The following is a 17,062-nucleotide window of genomic DNA, read 5'->3' as shown; positions in this document are numbered from 1 at the left end:
GTAAAGAATATGGGATTGAGTATGATTGGACTGTGGCATGAAAGTACTGACTATATGCGGCCGAGCGCCATACTTCGAGATCTACATCTAAAGCTAACAGCTAAGCCAAGTCTCATGCTTCTCCCTTTCGACCCCTGACCACCCACAACGGGTCACTCCCTCCCCCGATCCAGGTCCTTCCCGATCCAGGCGCCACCAGCGTTACCACCTCGATCTCTTTCCACCCGCTAAAATGTAGATAGTCCCCCACCATCTTGACCCTCTCCTCCTCGCTGATACGCAACCACCGCCCAACCGCCTTTGTGGGGAAGCACCGATTACTGAGGATGAGGTGGACCGTTGCGCCCGGCTTGGACGCCGCGAGGATGCCCTGGAGAACAGTTAGGGGTTGTGTGAGGTAGTCGATGGAGACGACACAGACTGTAGCGTCTAGATCTGTGACGGGGGAGGGGAGCGTGGGGTCCGCGTTGAGATCGACGAGGTGTGATGAGGATAGGATGGGGTTGGCAGCGAGCTCGGCTTGATTCATCCCCATACCGATCACCTCGAGACCGCCTCTCTCTCCTCTAGTCTTGGCCGCCGCTTCTAGCTCAGGAGGGAAATGGCTGATCCAGCTGGAGCAGAGATCCAGCACCCTCCCCTGCTTTGGCAGTACCTCCCCGTAGTAGCTCCGCAGTGTCGCGATGGCATTATCATCGATGTGAGTGACAAAGCGCGCGGGACCGTAGAAGTTGGTGTCTGGTGACTCGTCCGATCGCCGAAAGTCCGAGGGAGTGTAGGGCCAGGAGGTATGGCGAGGAGGAAGGGGAGAGACTGGCCATCGGGAGGTTCCGGACGGGATGGAGGTGGACATTGACGCTGTGCGATGGGGATGGATCGACTCCGCGCTGAGGAGTGAGGCGAGCGTGGCTGCTCGTAGGATGCGAGGCGTTAAATTCAGCATGCGAGTTGGTCAGTCAAGCAACTTGCAGTGCCAACTCTCATCGCGACAAGATGATCGAGATGCATGCCGTAAGGTGGCAAAAGTGGAGTTTCAGTTGCAATCCGCGCTGCCGATGTTCGTGAGCTAGGCGCAAGGCAGCAATGTCGGTTCGGTATCTCTACGCTGCAGTCGTCCACGACTTAACTGTGTGGGGACGTGCATGAGCGCCGCAGCTACTATCCCATCAATACTGAAGCTAAGCTCTGAAGAGGCGCGGACCGCCACACTCGCCGAGACCGGCCGTGCCTGAAACGTTTGCTCCCGTTTGCCGCCGAGATCCGATGACGTCATGACGTTTCACCGGTTTCACCGCCTTCTCTGACAAGACCTTCTCGGGAACAGCTCCGAGAGGCGTAGATCCGGAGGCGCAGCTGAAAGCGGACTTTGGCTTTGCACAGGTGCGTCATTTCTTGTCGACCGTGCAGCTGGGCACGAGGAGGTATAAAGCTGGTCGAGGAATTCGTCGTCCGCCCATAGCACTCGCACATCTTTCCAGCCCACACCTCGACAACCGTATCTTCCACTTCTCACACAATGATTGGCGCAGGCGGTGGTCTTGGCTCGTTCCTGCTCTTTGCAGCGTTCGCTCTCCTGCTCGTCTCCACCAGTATGTCCACTGTGCCACTGTCAGGGCTCTCGCTGACGTCCAGTCTCCTCCCCCGTGTTCCGCCAGATATCATTCCTCGACATCTACCGCGCCGGCACCAAGACCACCTTTGGTGTCTTTGGCTACTGCATAGACGCCACATGTACCCCACGACAGCTCGGCTACGACGTCTCAGGTGTGGCATCCTCCTTGGGCGGCAACAACTTTGCCAATGAGAACCTTGTCCGCCTGACCAAGGCTTTGGTCCTGCACCCTATCGCGACTGGTGAGTACTCCTAGCGGACTGTGCTGATATCAGGCCTGGCCTTCATTGCCTTCCTCATCGCCCTCTTCTCTGACCGCCTCGGCTACCTCTTCTCCTCCTTCGTCGCCCTCCTCGCGTTCCTCGTCTCCCTCGTCGCAATGGCGATCGACTTTGCCATCTTCACCATCGTCCGCAACCAGGTCAACAACAACTCCAACCTTGGCAACATCTCGGCCAACTTTGGCAATGCCATCTGGCTTACCGTTGCCACAACGGTCATCCTCTTCTTCTCCACCTTCGTCGTGTGCTTCAGTTGCTGCACTGCTAGGCGGAAGGAGAGGTACGCGGGGAATGCCAACAGGTACTAGGGAGAGGGGAGAGTAGATTGACATCCATACACGGAACTGTAGCTGTAGTCTGAATCGTTATGCAAACTGTATAGAAGCTGACTTTGCTTCTCACTGACCACATCTTGCTGAGATGGCTGACCCTACTGCCTCCCCGCGAACGCGGCAGAACGCGGCAAAGTTCAGCACTGCTCCTCCTCACATGCATGTCTACAACCGAGCTACTCCTTGATCTGCACCTGGACATGCCCAGCACCCGCCTTGTTGACCTCACGCCAGAACTGCCTTCCGTCCTCCTCCGAGGCAGTCACAGCTTCGGCATGGGTACGATACTTGGACAGGTAAGGGAACGCCTCGGCCCACTCTTCCTTGTTGTAAAACTTGGCTTTCCTCGCAGACTTTCTGACCTTCTTGGCTCGGCTGTGCGCCTCACTAACAGTCTGCTTCTGTTTGGGCAGCTGATCGAATTCCGCGTTGGACCTGGCCCACTGCTTTCGATGCCAGAGACTGATCGTGGGGATGCTCTCAGGTGCAGAACCACCGGCATGCTTTTCGAAGTCTTGTTCGACGAGGGCATCGTAGAGGGAGTTGACGCCGGTGATGAGTTTGGCGCGTGCGGCTTCGACCGTGTCATAGTCGGTGCCGCGGGGGTTATGGAAGTCGGTGGTGTAATCTCTATCGCCCACCGGGTCCGAACCGTCCTCCACCACCGACTGGAAGGTCCTGCCGTCGATATCCATCGGCTTGCCGTCTTTGTCGGGCCCACCAGTATCGAGGAAACGCCGACGGCTAGCCTGATCGGAACAGATGATGGTGTTCATCTGATTGCCCTGGGCGGGGTCGTACGTGCCAGCGTATCGTCCGATAGCGAGCTGGAGGACATTGCCAGCGTGCTCTTTTTGGAGATACTTGTCGGTCTTCATCCACGCGAGGGAGCCGCGGTCCTTGAGCAGGTCCATATCTGTCCAGTCGACGTACTTTTGCCAGACCAATCCTAGCTTGGTGAACCTCTGCAGTTCCTTGCCAAGTTTGGTCTTGTCCTCCTTGTTGAGCGTGGAAAAGACTTTGGCGAGCTTGGTATCGGCGTCAGGATCAAACTCGGTATCGAGACCGGAGATGTCGTGCGTATACATGGTGGGGAAGTACTCTTCCATGGTGAACTCGGAAGTGGGGGCGTGGGTCATGCCGGCCGTCTTCATCAGTGCTGTCGCCTTGCTTTCCAGCACAGAGTCGATGGTGCGCAGATGCTGGGCTCCGCCCCACGCCGGGAGGTCTGTGTCTTCCGGAACCTCGCGCTTCCAGTAGTTCCCCGCCGCATGATTAGCGACCAAACCTACTCGCTGCCGCTTTTTCCACTCAGCCATGGGTAAGCAGGACAGGTCCTTGGCATTAGGGTCAGGCTTGCGGAGGATAGAGGGGAGGCGTGTATGCACCGTTGGATACCGTTCCGGGATGCTAGGCTCGTATCGGTCCCCCGAGAGGCGCTCGGCATGAGCTTCTGCTTCTTCCCGAGTGACTTGAGTCCTTGCTTTCCACTTCTCGTTGGCTTCCTCATCGGACATACGATCTGGCGCGTCTTTTGGGTGGACGAGTGACTCGCCAGACGTCGGCACTCTGGGGTCAAAAGTGTCATCGCGAGTGGTCGTCTTGCCTCTGCGGCCTTTCCGGCGCATACCAGGGAGGGTATAATCGCTCTCTCGCAGGATTGTGCGGGGTGAGGGGTCGCGGGTATCGCGGGTGGAGTCGGTTTGTTGTGTGTCTGAGGTGCGGCCGCGAGGGGCAGGAGAGGGACTACGCCAGTGGGATGGGACATGGTCAAGCTCATCATCGCTGACGTCTTCCCAGTCGTCTTCGTCAGAGGGGGGCGGGGTCACCACGCGGCGGCGCCGGCGACTATCCCGACTTGACTCGGTATCCCAAGAGTCATCACTATCGGAGCGACGGTCAGAGGGTGAGTTGCGTCGCACCTCGTCCCAGTCTTCATCGCTGTCTTCATCCGAGTATGGGTCAGGAGGTCTGCGTGAGGGAGGTCTAGAGCGGGGACGTTGAGGCGGGTCATCCCGGTATGGTCTTCTAGATGATGATCTGGCGCCTGGGCGGGATCTGGATCTGGACTCTGAGCGACCTCTCGGGCGGCGATCTGACCATCAGCGTAGTCTTGGCCGAGGGGTGGCTACTCACGAAGGTACTCGTCGGGCTCCATATAGTAATCTCGCCCGTCCCTCGGAGGTGGACGTTCCCATGATCTTGACCTAGGGGGAGATGGTATCGATCTAGGGGGAGGAGGCCGTTCCGACGAGCGAGAACGAGGACCTGCGGTCAGTTCGCAGATGAGAATCTACTCACGGATGTCAACATAGTCTTCTGGAGTCACATCATAGTCCTCATCATCGTCCTCGAAATCTGCGAGATCAGCCACGCCTAGCTAAAGGTAAAACAACTCACCTAGGTCGTCATCGTCATCACTGCTCGATTTCTCCGTGGAGTTGGTGGACGACCCGGTAAGGTAGCTCCAGATTGAGCCTGCCATGGGCGTAAAGTTGCTCTATGCGGTGCTGCGCATGTGCGTGTTGAGGAGTAGAAAGTGAGTGAATGTGCAAACGAGTGTTATAGTCGGAATTGTGGAGTTGTCGGTCAGAGAGGGTCGAGGAGGGGAGGGGTTGTGTGTAGGATGGCTGAGTATGGTATGAGAGATGAAGCTATGGCTCGCAAACATGGTTATGCGAGTACATTCTATCCTTGAAACTCGCTTGGACGATGTCCTTTTAGTCAATCTCCGGATACATCCTTTCAATTCAAGCGGGCAAGCTGTTTCTGAGCTACACTATACGCTGATGACGAGCACATCAGCGCTTGGGGCATAAGGGTCAGCAATACGGAAGCATCAATAGACCTCGATATTCGAAGCAGTTCCTCCTTCTACCTTGTACAAATGGATGAGCGGGTCAATCGAGCCGGAGGACTAGCAGCACCACAGTTTTCGCATCAGAAACGGGCGGATTTCATGATAGTACAATACTCAGTGACAACGTCAGAATGCTTAGTACAAATCTTTGCGGAAGTTGTAGTCGTACGCATGATCAGAGTCACGCGCAGTGTCGTGACTCCCTCTGGAGTAGGCGACGGTTCGGCCCGAATAACGTGACCCTGCGGAGTCATCGTCTTGTATCGATTCGTTGGTGCTAAGCCAGGACGAGCCGGAGTCGGCCTCGGCCTCGAAGCTGGGCACCGTTGATGATGATCTCCGCCAATCCGGTTGCAGCCGCCCATCGGTGATATGGGAAGCCCGCGAGATGATGTTGGAAGTCGGGGTTCGGTAAGCGGCTGGAGAGTCAGGTTGTCCATATGCGCGTGCGTAGCCACTCACTGCCCTCACTCTCCCCGAACATGCTGGCGACAGAGTCGGGCGGAAGATCATATGACATGTCTGCATCCCGAGCAGTATACTGCGAGTAGATCGTGGGGTCTATGCTGTCAGCTTACAAGCCGAGGCTTTCAGACCCTGCCAATCAGCTCACTGTGACTTTGGTCGAAGTTCCTGTTGATGCAGCTCATGCATCGGCGGTCTATGCAAAACCTCTGGCCAGCGCGCCCTTCCAAGACGTTGACGTCAGTCACGCATGAAAGGCAAGTAGCTTTCCTCGGCATGTTACGGGTATGAGTATGTTGTGGTGGGGAATGAGGTGAGGAAGAGATCGAGATTGAATTGATATTGTAAGTACTGACAAGATACACTCATTCGGCACAGGGCGTTCCAGCACGTTCGACCACATACCACCTTCCTTTGGAAAACACATCCAGTGTCGCGTTGCGAGCGCTCTCTGAAACTCGTTTCGAGGCGAGGAGCAGTCAGTATGTTGCGCGTATCAGGTCTCAGAAGGAACCGACAGCTTTTGCCCGTCAGATAAGGGTGAAAAGAGCGATGACTGGACCAAAGTCTCGCAGTTGATGGAGGTCATGTGAGGAATGCTGCTTACGACTTGTCGATGAGTCATGCGGTTTGCTTTTGTTGAGACCGGCTAACAAGCTCACCGGCCACTATTCCGAATGACCCTCTTGGTCGGTCTTTGCATCACCCGACATCTCCACCTTGCCTATAGGGAAATCTCTCATCCTCCTCTTGACCATCTCCATTAGACATCCAACCCGATCGCTTGCATCTCTCCGCCAAGACGGCACCGCACACACACACTCGCTCGTTAGCCGTTCCTGGGAGCTCGGACCATCTCCATGCTGTCCCGACTTGCCATCTCATCTAGATCCGCATCTCCTAGATTTACCGTGAGCTCATCCTTCTCCTCTGACGGCCTGGACTGATAGGTAGTCATTCGCTATGCCTGTCGCTACTCAGCGCCGCTCTGTGGCATCTTCGCAACCGCTTAAGAGCGCGAAACCACTCTACGCCTCGCAAACAACCATCCCCCATCTCCCCGTCCCCACCCTCGACTCGACCTTCTCCAAATACCTCGAGACTCTCTCCCCTCTCCAGACGGCGGAGGAGCACGACCAGTCCGCCAAGCTCGTCAAGAATTTCCTCTCGTCCCCGCTCTCCGAGAAGCTCCAGACGCGGTTGCAGGACAGGGCAAAGGAAAAGGACTCGTGGTTGTCGGAATGGTGGAATGATGCGGCGTATATGGGGTACAGGGGGCGGATCATCCCGAATGTCAACTACTTCTACACTCACAAATTGGGTCTGGGCAAGGGAGAGTCGCAGGAGGATAGAGCCGCCGAGCTAGTCCGGGGCGTAGTGGAGTTCAAGAAGCTTGTGGATAGGTAAGTCAAGTATAAGAGGGAGGGAGCGGTGCTGATAGCTCAGTGAGGTTTTGGAACCGGAGAAGGGCAAAGGCGGACCCCTCTGCATGTCGTCCTACAAGTACATGTAAGTCCACTCGATGCATCTGGCTGATTCCAGGTTCAACGCCGTCCGAGTACCTACCTCCCCCGCGGACGTCCCCCTCGCATACCCCGCGAACGAGAACCACCACGTCGTTGTCGTCCGGAACAACCGATACTTCAAGGTCGACACTCAGGGGCGGGGCAAAAAGGAGCTCAGCGAGGCGTTCAAGCAGGTCAAGGAGATGGCGGATGGAAAGAAGGGGCCGGGTGTAGGAGTATTGACTGGAGACGATCGAGATGTCTGGACCGAGGTGAGCTTGTGTTTCACCTGGATGGTGTGGAAAGATGTGAGAGATGTCCAAGAGGTATATGAGTAGGGCTCTGTGTGGTTTGGGCTGGGCGTACGGAGTAGAATTGGGAAAGGCGCGTTGCGGTGTTCTAGGGAGGTCTCATCTTTCCGACTGTTCAGCAGGAGATTGGCGGTTGTGAAGGGAGGAGATGGAATATCTAATCCCGTATGTCTCCGGGTCAGGAGGTCTCTACGAGGAGCAGGATCTTGAGCAATCGGTCCAAGGGGGCTGTGGGGGCCATGAAGGAGATGTTTTTGGGATGTGGCGCCTCGTGGTCCGCGATGACAGGGAAAGATCGCGACTGGCTAAACTGGATGGTCATGATGATGAAAATGAGCTCGAGACTGACTACCAGGCCCGCCGCCACATCATGTCTCTATCTCCCCAAAACACTGCCTCTATCCAAGCTATCGAATCCGCCATCCTCCTAGTATGTCTCGACGGCGCTCAGCCCAAGAACGACGACGGTAGAGCCTGGTCGTACTGGTCCGGCGGTCTCTCTTCTTGGCCTGAAGGTCAAGGATGGAACAGGTGGTTCGACAAGCACCAGTTGATAGTCGATGAGGCTGGCGAGACTGGCTTCAATGGCGAGCGTGAGTTTGACAGATCTGTTCGAGGTCAATGAGGAGATGCGTTCGAAGTACGGAGAGTAAGCGTGTCGCCAATTGTCTGCTTGAGGCACTAGAAGGCATGTTTGGAGGTGCAAAGGGGGCAGCATCCGGAATAGCTATTTCAGGGATGGGACATCAGCTGATCATTAGACTCGATGCTGGACGGTACCCCCACTCTGCGTCTGAACGAATTCATGCTCGCCTCCGTCGCCCAAGGCAAAATCCCTCTCGAACTCCCCTCCAACGAAAAATCATCCTCCTCCATGCCCAAACCGGAAGAACTCGTCTTCGAGCTTGACCGGAAAGCCTCAGATGCGGTCGAGAAGAGTCGGAAAGGGTTCGAGCAGGAGATGGCTCTTCAGCAGCTCAAGGTATGTTCTAGTTTGAACCAGCTGACGAAAGATGGTCAATTTCACCGGGTACGGTAAAAACGCCATCAAGACCTTCAAGGCTTCCCCCGATGCCTGGGCGCAGCTTGTCAAGCAGCTCGCATTCTACCGACACAAAGGCAGACCGGGAGTCACATACGAATCCTGTCAAACCCGTAAATTCCTGCTCGGCCGAACCGAAGTTATCCGGTCTTGCTCAAAGGAGGCTATCGACTGGGTCAAGGCGATGGTCAATGGCGCAGACGACAAGGAGCGCGAGTCATTGTTCAGGAAGGCCGTGACGAGGCATATCCAGTATTCGACCTGGGCGGCGGACGCGCAGGGGGTGGATAGACACATGTTTGGGCTGAAGAAGTTGGTTGGGAAGGGCGAGGAGATGCCCGAGGTGTTCAAGGAGGAGATCCACTCGAAGAGCAGTCACTGGGAGATGAGTACGAGTCAGCTGAGTAGTAAATGGCTTGACGGGTGGGGCTACGGAGAGGGTAAGTTCTCTATCTGACTTTGAATCATTTCATCTGAACCGAGCTGATGCGTATAGTGGTCGATGACGGCTATGGTCTCTCATATGCCATCGGCGACGACAACATTAGGTGGTGTGTGACCACGAAGAACGGGGACGCCGAGCAATTCGCCAAGGCCCTCGAGAGCGCCGCTGAGGAGGTCCGAGCGATGATGGAAAGAGCTGCGGGGAAGGCTTAATATCTAGTCCCACGGGCAGGAGATCATTATCGTAGAGAGATCAGAGTTCATAGATCGATGCGTGGAGGCGAGATGCATGGTGTTGATTAGTGGATAGGCAGTAAGGCGGAGTGGTCGGCAATGACGTCTGAGCAATCAAAGGGGCGTTGCGCGGGGTAGGTAGCCAGGTATACCACTTCAGGTGATTCTCACCGCCGTGCTTGCCAGCCAAGCAGACATCAGTCCGACCGGGCGGAGCTGCAGCACACTCGTAGTGCGCAGGCGAACCACTCAGTCAGCTAGACGGTGTCCCCTGCCCCAGGGATGGTGCTTTGGCGGGGATGAATTGCAAAACCTTTATAACCTATGTTGGGAACTTCTTTTTACATGCTTCGATAGTATAGCGGCTAGTACGAGGGTCTCATAGTTCACTGTGCGCATCAAACGATGTGTAATCCCTAGATCTGAGTTCGATTCTCAGTCGAGGCAGTTTTTGCTGGGGACGGCGACCGGGTGTGGACGTCTAACTTTTTTGCGCCTCCCCTACGAGCAAGCAAAGGTCTGGTCCCGTTCCCGTACGTCCCAGCTACTCTCTCACCTGCTCATGGGGCCGAGGCGATGCGTGACAACCCGCAACGATCGTTTTCCCCGCTGGCACTTGGGGGAGGCAATGCCGGCAGGACCACCTGTTCATGGGATAGGTCAGTCATTGCTGAGAGATGGGGTACCAAAAGGGATCATCATGTGCTTTGAAGCTGTATGAACCGTCCTGCCCGTCAGATAGGCTGGTGGACTTGTCGATTGTCACGAGAAAAAGGCAGTTGACATCAAGACAGGAATTGGCGGGTCAAGATCAGCGAGGCGAGATACCATCGGTGAGTACAGCCTTGACAATGACTGATTGCAGTATCATCACCAACGGCCTCACCAATGCGCTCAAATTCTGCAATAATGGCGACATTGTCATCTCCCTTTCTACCGACTCTTCCCATATCATCCTGGAAGTCCGCGATCATGGTATCGGGATCGACGAGCACTCCCTCCCGCGTCTCATGCAGCCCTTCACCAAGATGGACTCCAACTCCCCCGGCGCCGGGCTCGGGCTGTACATCACCAAGGGGCTCGTCGAGAAACTAGGCGGGGATCTCACCCTGCGCTCAGCCAAAGGTCACGGAACGACCCTCGTCGTCCATCTACCATTGACGCTACTATCCCCATCCACTCCCGGTGACCTTCCAGTCATCCGATACCTTCACGGGGGACCAACACATCCTACCCCGGCATCCCGTTCCTCCATCTCCTCATCCGTTCCTCCTACGCCCAAGCTCGACTCTCCCCCAATACGCGTTCTCGTTGTCGACGATAACGCTGTCTGCCGGAAAATCCTCCGTATGGCCTTTGAGCGCTCTCACACACCTACCATCATCGAAGAAGCGGAGAACGGCCAACTCGCTCTCGACAAATTTACCACCTTCTCGCCCGATATCGTCATGACCGACGTGTCCATGCCTGTCATGGACGGTATCACCTCGGCGGGACGGATGCGCGAGCTACTCAGTGCCGCTCCTCCGCGTATCTGCAAGATTTACGCGTTGACGGGGCTGGGGTCGTCAGATCCCCGCGCGCAGTCACTGGGGGTGAACGGAAAGGCGGCGCTGGACGGGTGGCTGGTCAAAGGAAAGGATATGCTGGATGCGGTGTATAAGATTCTGGATGAGTACGGGGTGGAGATGGGAACGGGAAGAATATCGAGGGCTTGATTTTTGGGCGGGCGGTGATATAATGATGTTGCTCTAGTGTATTTCTAATCTTGTAGCAGATAGATGTAGGGGACTATTCAGTATATAGCGGCACTCATGCTCAAGAAGCCCCAGCCGCCAAGTGGCCAAGCAGCTTGCTGATCAGGGCGCGTGTGGTCATGTTACGGCACCTCCCCATGCACGGGGTAAACAAGCGCGTCCACCTTGTTTCATGTGTTGTTCTCCATCCCCAACTCTGATTCTATCTTCTATACCTCATCTAGACTGGACTGACCTCCTGCTGATCCATACTTACACTCATTCGAAAGGACACTCCTTTGCTCGGACCATTATCGTCCTGCCCTCAGCTCGGACATACGACACGGACCGGAAGAAGCTCCCTTCGCGTCCAAGCTCAACAGCGCTCAGGCCTTCCCTGCCGCCTCAGGACCTCGCCCCTGCTTCTCTCCCACTCTGATATTACCTCTCAACATGTTCCGCTCTACCCTACTTCGTCTCTCCACCCTCCTCCTTGTCCTCCCCTTCATCCTCGCCCAGTCACAATGCTCCGCGACGCAGAAATGCCCCGCGTCTGCGCCCTGTTGCTCAGAGTATGGGTTCTGCGGGACGGGCAGCTATTGTCATCAGGGATGTGAACCGCTCCGTAAGTACTCAGCTATGTATACACCGTTGATCACGCGTAGGGACTCAAGGTGATACAGCAGCTGACCATTTAGATTCAAATACCCTCACTTCCTGTCGCCCAAACCCCCTCTGCCAATCCCAGTCCACCAACTTCCCTGCCGACCTGGACCGCCTTCAGCTGAACGCGACAAAGTACAACGGTAATGCTACAGCGTATGATTGGGTCGTTAACGCGGGTTATGTCGTTCCTACAAGCGATGGTCTGAGGTTGACTTTGAATAAGACCAACAGTGAGCTATCTGGGGCGCAATCCACTGCCGTTTGCCCGAAGCTGACAGCGTAGGCGGAAGCAAGATATCATCCACCAAGTACATCATGTACGGACAGATCGACTTCACCATGCGTCAGTTATGAGTCTAGTCGTGAAGAGACTATGAGCTGACCTAACAGAAACGTCAAAATGGGCGGGCGTCGTCTCTGCCGCGATCACCATGAGCGACGTCAAGGATGAGATTGACTGGGAGTGGCCTGGAACTGCTACGTCTGAGGCTCAAACCAATATCTGGTTCTTGGGTATCGCAAATTGTGAGCTTTGGTGAGACCATGCCATCCTACTTGGGACCTGGACTCATCCATCAGACACCAACACGCTCGGACAAAAGGTGGAGATGGGTACCAACACTGCCGAGGGCTTCCACACCTATACTGTAAGCTTTCTGTCGTCAACATATGCCAAGCTGACCCTTAGCTCAATTGGCAACCTGACTATCTCCAATGGCTGATTGACGGCCGCGTTGTCCGCACCATCAACCGCGCCGACACTCTGTCCTCTTCCGGCCGGTACGAGTACCCGTCCACCCCATCCCGGATACAGCTGTCCATCTGGCCAGGAGGTATCCCCGCCAGCGCGCAGGGGACTATCGACTGGGCGGGCGGCCTGATCCAGTGGAACGAGCCGGAGTATACCCAGAATGGATACTACTGGAACACGATCAAGGCGGTGACGGTCAAGTGTGGACCTACTGCGAATGTCACGGCGGGGACGAGAGGGTGGGCTTATATGGGCAATACGAGTCTGAGCGTGCCGGTAAGCTGTATCATACTCGTACCATGACCGCAGGTGGAGTCACCAGCTGACACTTCAGTATGTCGCAGTCACGAATGCTTCGACCATGCTCAGCTCGGCGATGCGAGGGGTGACATCACCTCTGACTTTGATGGGTGCGATCTCGCTGGTCGGGGTGGTACTACTGGGAGCTGTCTCGTCTGTTCTCTGAGCTTGGACACTCTATCATGCTATATCTGTGGAAAGTATTGGCTCGCATCGTGTTTGGCGCTCGTGCAGCTTACGAATCTACTATAAACATGCTGATCCGAGGCTGATTATATACTGAAAGTCCCATTGTCCTTGTCGAGCCTGAGTCCTCGTCGAGCGATCACCAGAGGAACGTCCACTGCTGCTGCGGATTCGCCTGTCCGCATTCCCACGCCTGAACTTTCCGCAGCGTAGGGATCGGCGACTCGTGACCGGGCCTACTCTCTCTCTGGACGTCTAGGCAGAACCCTGACCGTCAGCGCGACCACTTCACATGGACCAAGATGACTCACGCTGCCCATGGAGAAGGAAGTACTGCTCGCTCTGCGTCTACTGCCACCGTGTCGACTCAGGCCCGCAGAATTGCACCGTCACGCCCGCCCCGTTCTGCAAAGATGAGGAGAGGCAGAGACCCTGGAGCATCGGAGCATCGGCGATTCGCAGAGGCCCAGGCACGCGGGAGGCGGTAGCTTGAATGTTGAAGATTTGGTATGTCGATAGAGGATTGGTGTCGGGGAGACAGTAAGCACTGCTGATCAGCTCGTGTACACTGGAGGTCAATAGGGATATACTCACATGCCGACCGAGTTGCCGATCACGAACGAGCCACCGAGAACGGTCACGCATAGGTCGCCGCGGTTGAGAGGATGGATGCGGCGACGGTCCGCGCCTTGGTCAGGATAGACTGCGCCTTGGGGGATGTCGGGATAAGGGTTGACGGGCTGGGGCTCGTTGTTGGGGGGAGTATCAGCATAGAAGACTGAACATCAGCTTGAGGAAGAGCGGGAGCGAGGAGGACTCACTTTGATTCGTGTTCCCGGTGGTGCATTGGTACGTCTGCAGCCTGGTCCCGTCGTCATCGAGGCATTGGTTGCCACCGGTGATGGCGATACGGTTGTCGTCGGTGTAGTACCAGCTGCCTCGTTAGCTTCTGACCGTTATGAGCTGAACGCTGCTTACTTCTGGGCAGGCTTGCCATCCACCGGTGTCTCAGTCTGTATCGTCAGCCATTACTCTTGCGATTGATGATATCGATAAGGAGCACGACCCACAGTGAGGAACCCAAAGTTGGCCGGAGTAAAGCCGGCGTCCAGGACCAGCCCCAGCCCTGACACCTTGACCTTACCGGCTCCACGCTCAATGTCCCAGAATAGCACGGCGGCACCATCGCAGTCGAGGAGATCGACAGTGATGCCTGGTCGAGGGCCACGGACGAAGGTCGATCCGAGGCACTAGTTGGGTCGGCGGGCGGACTTGATCAGCACACCGGTCGCGCGCTTGACTGGTGCTGGAGCGGTGTGAGGGAGCGCAGCTACGAGCGAAGCAAGCAGGAGGATAGTGAGGATGAGCTGCATGATGGGTACTGGTGTGGTGGGTGAGAGGCGGTGAGTCGCAAAGTAAGTAGTAGGTGGAGAAACAAGGCGGTTGGGAGCGCTTCTTATATACGGATGGGCGAATCTGACGAGGCTGTGCGCTTACTCGCTTACGACTAGTCGAAAGTCAGCAGATCATACAGGTCCAAAGGAATGAGGAGGTAGCTGGGCGTCAGGCACACTCAGGCACGGACTCGTAGAGTTCGAGGTCCACGCCGGAGTAGCAGGTCACGAGACTGAGCAGGGGTCATGGGGTCATGCATGGGGGCCGTGCTACTTGAGTGGCATCTTGTCAGACATGGCAGAAGGCGGAAGATCCTGGCGAAGGAGTGATCTGGTGACCGTCAGCGCTCAGCCACAATCATCCGCAGGCACCTCAGCTGCTCACCAATGTTCCCAACGAAAGTTCCGAATCTCGTACCCCAGCGTCACCTCTTGCCCTAGTTGCGCCCCTATCCCTACCAGCGTCCGGCGCAACGCTTCATCTGGCTCCTCTTCCGGCCTACGTGGCGCCTCTTCTCCGCCTCCCATCTTGGTATACTTCTCCATCGTATCTTCCGCACTTCCCGCTATCTCTCCCTGTTCGCCATGTAGTAACAGCACCGAGGTGGAGGTGGAGATGGGCGAGGTCGGGCACGGTGTACTGCACCTCGACGTCGACGAGGAGGATTCGGAGTGGTTACGGCGACGATGGAGGGAGTGGGATGTGTGGGTTGAGGATAGCGGCTGCGCCTTATCGACCTCGTCTGCAACCTCCGCCGCCCCGCCGTGATCAACGTCCACCCATGACTCACTGTCAGGGGTACTGGGAGGGGCCCGTCGCGCTGGACCCCTGACCCATCGCTTCGCTTTCGAGGGTAGGCTGGCTGGAGAGGGTCGAGAGGATGAGGGAGAGCCGTACTGATTCAGTGAGCCGAGAGCTGGCGGCGGAGATGCGGTTGCCGAGGGATGGGGAAAGCGAGTCTCGAGGGTGATCATCCTTTGAGCGGCTTGATAGTACCGCTCTGTACCCGGTGATAGCGTGATATCGCCTTGTGGAGGTTGTGCGATGGAATGAGGAGTGGGTCGATCCGTAAGCGCTTGCGATGTCGGAGACCGGTCCGGGCGGTCCATGGAGCGCGAGGTAGGGCCTCGCGAGGAGATCTCACAGGTATCAGTTCTTTCTGTCGTCTCTGAAAGCAGCACGATCACTCACTGGAGGCTCAGATGGCTCTGCTGACTTAGATACCACTCCTATACGCAGCAATTGACTCCACCACAGTGGTGCGTGGGATGATCTGAGAGAGAGATCTGAAACACTAAAGGTAGGCTCGAATAAGATGTTTCATCTCCGGCGCGTCGACGCGTCGAGCTAATTCCTGCATCGAATACCTCTATACTTCACCCCTACTATACCTTACAAGATGTCCCTCTACCCCAAGTCCAAGCCTCGCCGCTCCACACCCCTCACTTCCGGTCCATCCGGACCATCTCATACCGCCGGCGGTCCCTCACGGCAAGCCCAATCCCAGGCGCCCCAGCTCAGCGAGGATCAGAAGCAAGAGATCAAGGAGGCGTTCGAGCTGTTCGATACGGACAAGGATGGATGTATAGACTATCATGAGCTTAAAGTGGCTATGAGGGCGTTAGGGTTTGATATGAAGAAGGCGGAGGTGGTGAAGATCTTGAGAGAGGGGGAGTTGGGTGGGGAGGGGTTGATGGATTGGAATGGGTTCAATCGCATCAGTCAGTCCCTCAGCTTGGCCTGTTGGCGGATCAAGCTGACCTGTAGTGACCGAGAAGATATTATCAAGAGATCCCCTCACCGACCTCCGCCGTGCATTCGCACTCTTTGACGACGACAAGACCGGACGGATAAGTTTAAAGAACTTGAAGCGGGTAGCGAGGGAATTAGGGGAGAGTCTGGGAGAGGAAGAATTGTCAGTTTACGCTTTCCGGAGTGCTGTACTGTCAGGAGTCGCGGTCCCAAGCTGATGCGATAGACAAGCAATGATAGATGAGTTTGACCTGGATCAGGACGGGGAGATCAATGAGCAGGAGTTCTTAGCGATCATGCTGGATGGTGAATGAGCTGGGACTAGGAAGTGGGGTTCTTCTGATCTTGGGGTATATATGATGTGACAGTATGCTGTGATCGCTTGCTAACTGTACTGCCCGAACTATCTGATGGGCTGATTGAGTTTGTGGCGTGCCTGCGCAGGGAGCTGGGACTAGGGGGGCGCCTGGTCCGACGAGACACATTGCGCGGATGGCTTTCTGGAGATACTTACATCTATGTACCCACGAACCTCCCTCTCCCCTCCCTCTCCCGCTCCCCTAGCATCCCATCTTGCCTCCTTGCCGCTCACTGCGAGTCACCCTGGTTCTCCCTGGGCCGCTTTGCCACCCGCCTCGCCTTCGCCTTGTCGCTAGAGGGGGCGGGGTCGTTCCTTCCCATGAGCCTGCGGTTGCTGGTGCGGATACGGGAACGTTCCTCTGGGTTACGGAACTCGGGCGTGACCGCCGAATTAGACTCGACTTTCGGTGTGACGGTAGGGGAGCGGCGATGGCCTCTAGATTGACGGCTAGTGGGATGGTCCATGGGGGAGACCGCGCGTGAGGTCGTCTTGGCCTCATCGACCGCGGTGTACTGCTCATTCCCTTCTGTACGGGGTTTCGGTCGACGAGATGAGGTCGTCGGAGCTGGCGTAACGCTCTCATCACTCGAGCGAGGCTCGGTCTTGACAAGACGATTGTGTGTAGCCGAGGAGGGATTGTTGGGCCGGAAGCTAGGCCCGGCTGTAGAACTGAACATCAGCTGGGGTCCGCGCCATATAGGCGCCGGACTCACGTTGAATGACCCTGTTCAGTCCGATCAACAGTCCTTTGCCCCTCGTCCGGACGGGCCGGTTCAGCTAGCTCCGCCGTGACGCTTGGTAGGGCTTTGGCCCGCTTGGACTGACCTGG

General features: G+C 56.3%; 9 protein-coding genes and 1 non-coding gene across 10 annotated transcripts; 6 read left to right on the top strand and 4 right to left on the bottom strand.

The window, feature by feature from the left end:
* Window positions 1-112: 112 nt before the first annotated feature.
* On the bottom strand, window positions 113-853 carry MKK02DRAFT_18641 (uncharacterized protein; the record flags this gene model as incomplete). Its single annotated transcript, XM_053085986.1, has 1 exon — window positions 113-853. The coding sequence occupies one exon, from the start codon at window positions 851-853 to the stop codon at window positions 113-115; it is 741 nt and encodes a 246-aa protein (XP_052943055.1).
* A 663-nt stretch (window positions 854-1,516) lies between these two features.
* On the top strand, window positions 1,517-2,201 carry MKK02DRAFT_18402 (actin cortical patch SUR7/pH-response regulator pali; the record flags this gene model as incomplete). The annotated part of the gene is made up of 3 exons (XM_053085942.1): window positions 1,517-1,589; window positions 1,633-1,854; window positions 1,888-2,201. The coding sequence occupies 3 exons, from the start codon at window positions 1,517-1,519 to the stop codon at window positions 2,199-2,201; spliced, it is 609 nt and encodes a 202-aa protein (XP_052943054.1).
* Window positions 2,202-2,401: 200 nt separating this feature from the next.
* Window positions 2,402-4,710, bottom strand: MKK02DRAFT_39256 (uncharacterized protein; the record flags this gene model as incomplete). Its single annotated transcript, XM_053090510.1, has 4 exons — window positions 2,402-4,320; window positions 4,362-4,493; window positions 4,527-4,583; window positions 4,626-4,710. The coding sequence occupies 4 exons, from the start codon at window positions 4,708-4,710 to the stop codon at window positions 2,402-2,404; spliced, it is 2,193 nt and encodes a 730-aa protein (XP_052943053.1).
* A 1,700-nt stretch (window positions 4,711-6,410) lies between these two features.
* Window positions 6,411-9,065, top strand: MKK02DRAFT_29139 (acyltransferase ChoActase/COT/CPT; the record flags this gene model as incomplete). The annotated part of the gene is made up of 8 exons (XM_053087724.1): window positions 6,411-6,461; window positions 6,505-6,953; window positions 6,997-7,059; window positions 7,093-7,327; window positions 7,722-7,959; window positions 8,128-8,348; window positions 8,380-8,848; window positions 8,905-9,065. 8 exons carry the CDS (start codon window positions 6,411-6,413, stop codon window positions 9,063-9,065), a joined length of 1,887 nt encoding a protein of 628 aa, XP_052943052.1.
* A 368-nt stretch (window positions 9,066-9,433) lies between these two features.
* MKK02DRAFT_t15 lies at window positions 9,434-9,533 on the top strand. Its single transcript has one exon. It is a non-coding gene; the product is annotated as a tRNA-Met (tRNA).
* Window positions 9,534-9,937: 404 nt separating this feature from the next.
* Window positions 9,938-10,804, top strand: MKK02DRAFT_39253 (histidine kinase-like ATPase; the record flags this gene model as incomplete). Its single annotated transcript, XM_053090509.1, has 1 exon — window positions 9,938-10,804. The coding sequence occupies one exon, from the start codon at window positions 9,938-9,940 to the stop codon at window positions 10,802-10,804; it is 867 nt and encodes a 288-aa protein (XP_052943051.1).
* Window positions 10,805-11,257: 453 nt separating this feature from the next.
* On the top strand, window positions 11,258-12,705 carry MKK02DRAFT_18575 (concanavalin A-like lectin/glucanase domain-containing protein; the record flags this gene model as incomplete). The annotated part of the gene is made up of 7 exons (XM_053085972.1): window positions 11,258-11,447; window positions 11,521-11,718; window positions 11,772-11,831; window positions 11,879-12,013; window positions 12,068-12,135; window positions 12,177-12,515; window positions 12,574-12,705. Coding segments are annotated over 7 exons (1,122 nt in total), but the record flags the coding sequence as incomplete, so codon positions are not given.
* A 368-nt stretch (window positions 12,706-13,073) lies between these two features.
* On the bottom strand, window positions 13,074-14,098 carry MKK02DRAFT_39251 (uncharacterized protein; the record flags this gene model as incomplete). Its single annotated transcript, XM_053090508.1, has 6 exons — window positions 13,074-13,272; window positions 13,320-13,503; window positions 13,547-13,659; window positions 13,704-13,738; window positions 13,796-13,975; window positions 14,009-14,098. The coding sequence occupies 6 exons, from the start codon at window positions 14,096-14,098 to the stop codon at window positions 13,074-13,076; spliced, it is 801 nt and encodes a 266-aa protein (XP_052943049.1).
* A 402-nt stretch (window positions 14,099-14,500) lies between these two features.
* MKK02DRAFT_39250 (uncharacterized protein) lies at window positions 14,501-15,229 on the bottom strand (the record flags this gene model as incomplete). Its single annotated transcript, XM_053090507.1, has 1 exon — window positions 14,501-15,229. One exon carries the CDS (start codon window positions 15,227-15,229, stop codon window positions 14,501-14,503), a length of 729 nt encoding a protein of 242 aa, XP_052943048.1.
* Window positions 15,230-15,519: 290 nt separating this feature from the next.
* MKK02DRAFT_34905 (putative CDC31-spindle pole body component, centrin) lies at window positions 15,520-16,186 on the top strand (the record flags this gene model as incomplete). The annotated part of the gene is made up of 3 exons (XM_053089037.1): window positions 15,520-15,841; window positions 15,888-16,035; window positions 16,099-16,186. 3 exons carry the CDS (start codon window positions 15,520-15,522, stop codon window positions 16,184-16,186), a joined length of 558 nt encoding a protein of 185 aa, XP_052943047.1.
* Between the last annotated feature and the right edge of the window lie 876 nt (window positions 16,187-17,062).

The sequence above is a fragment of the Dioszegia hungarica genome, assembly GCF_025882075.1.
Source record: "Dioszegia hungarica strain PDD-24b-2 chromosome Unknown MKK02contig_19, whole genome shotgun sequence".
In the NCBI taxonomy this organism is placed as follows: Eukaryota; Fungi; Basidiomycota; class Tremellomycetes; order Tremellales; family Bulleribasidiaceae; genus Dioszegia; species Dioszegia hungarica.
The sequence above is the reverse complement of the archived record's forward strand: the minus strand, read 5'-3'. Positions and strand labels throughout refer to the sequence as shown.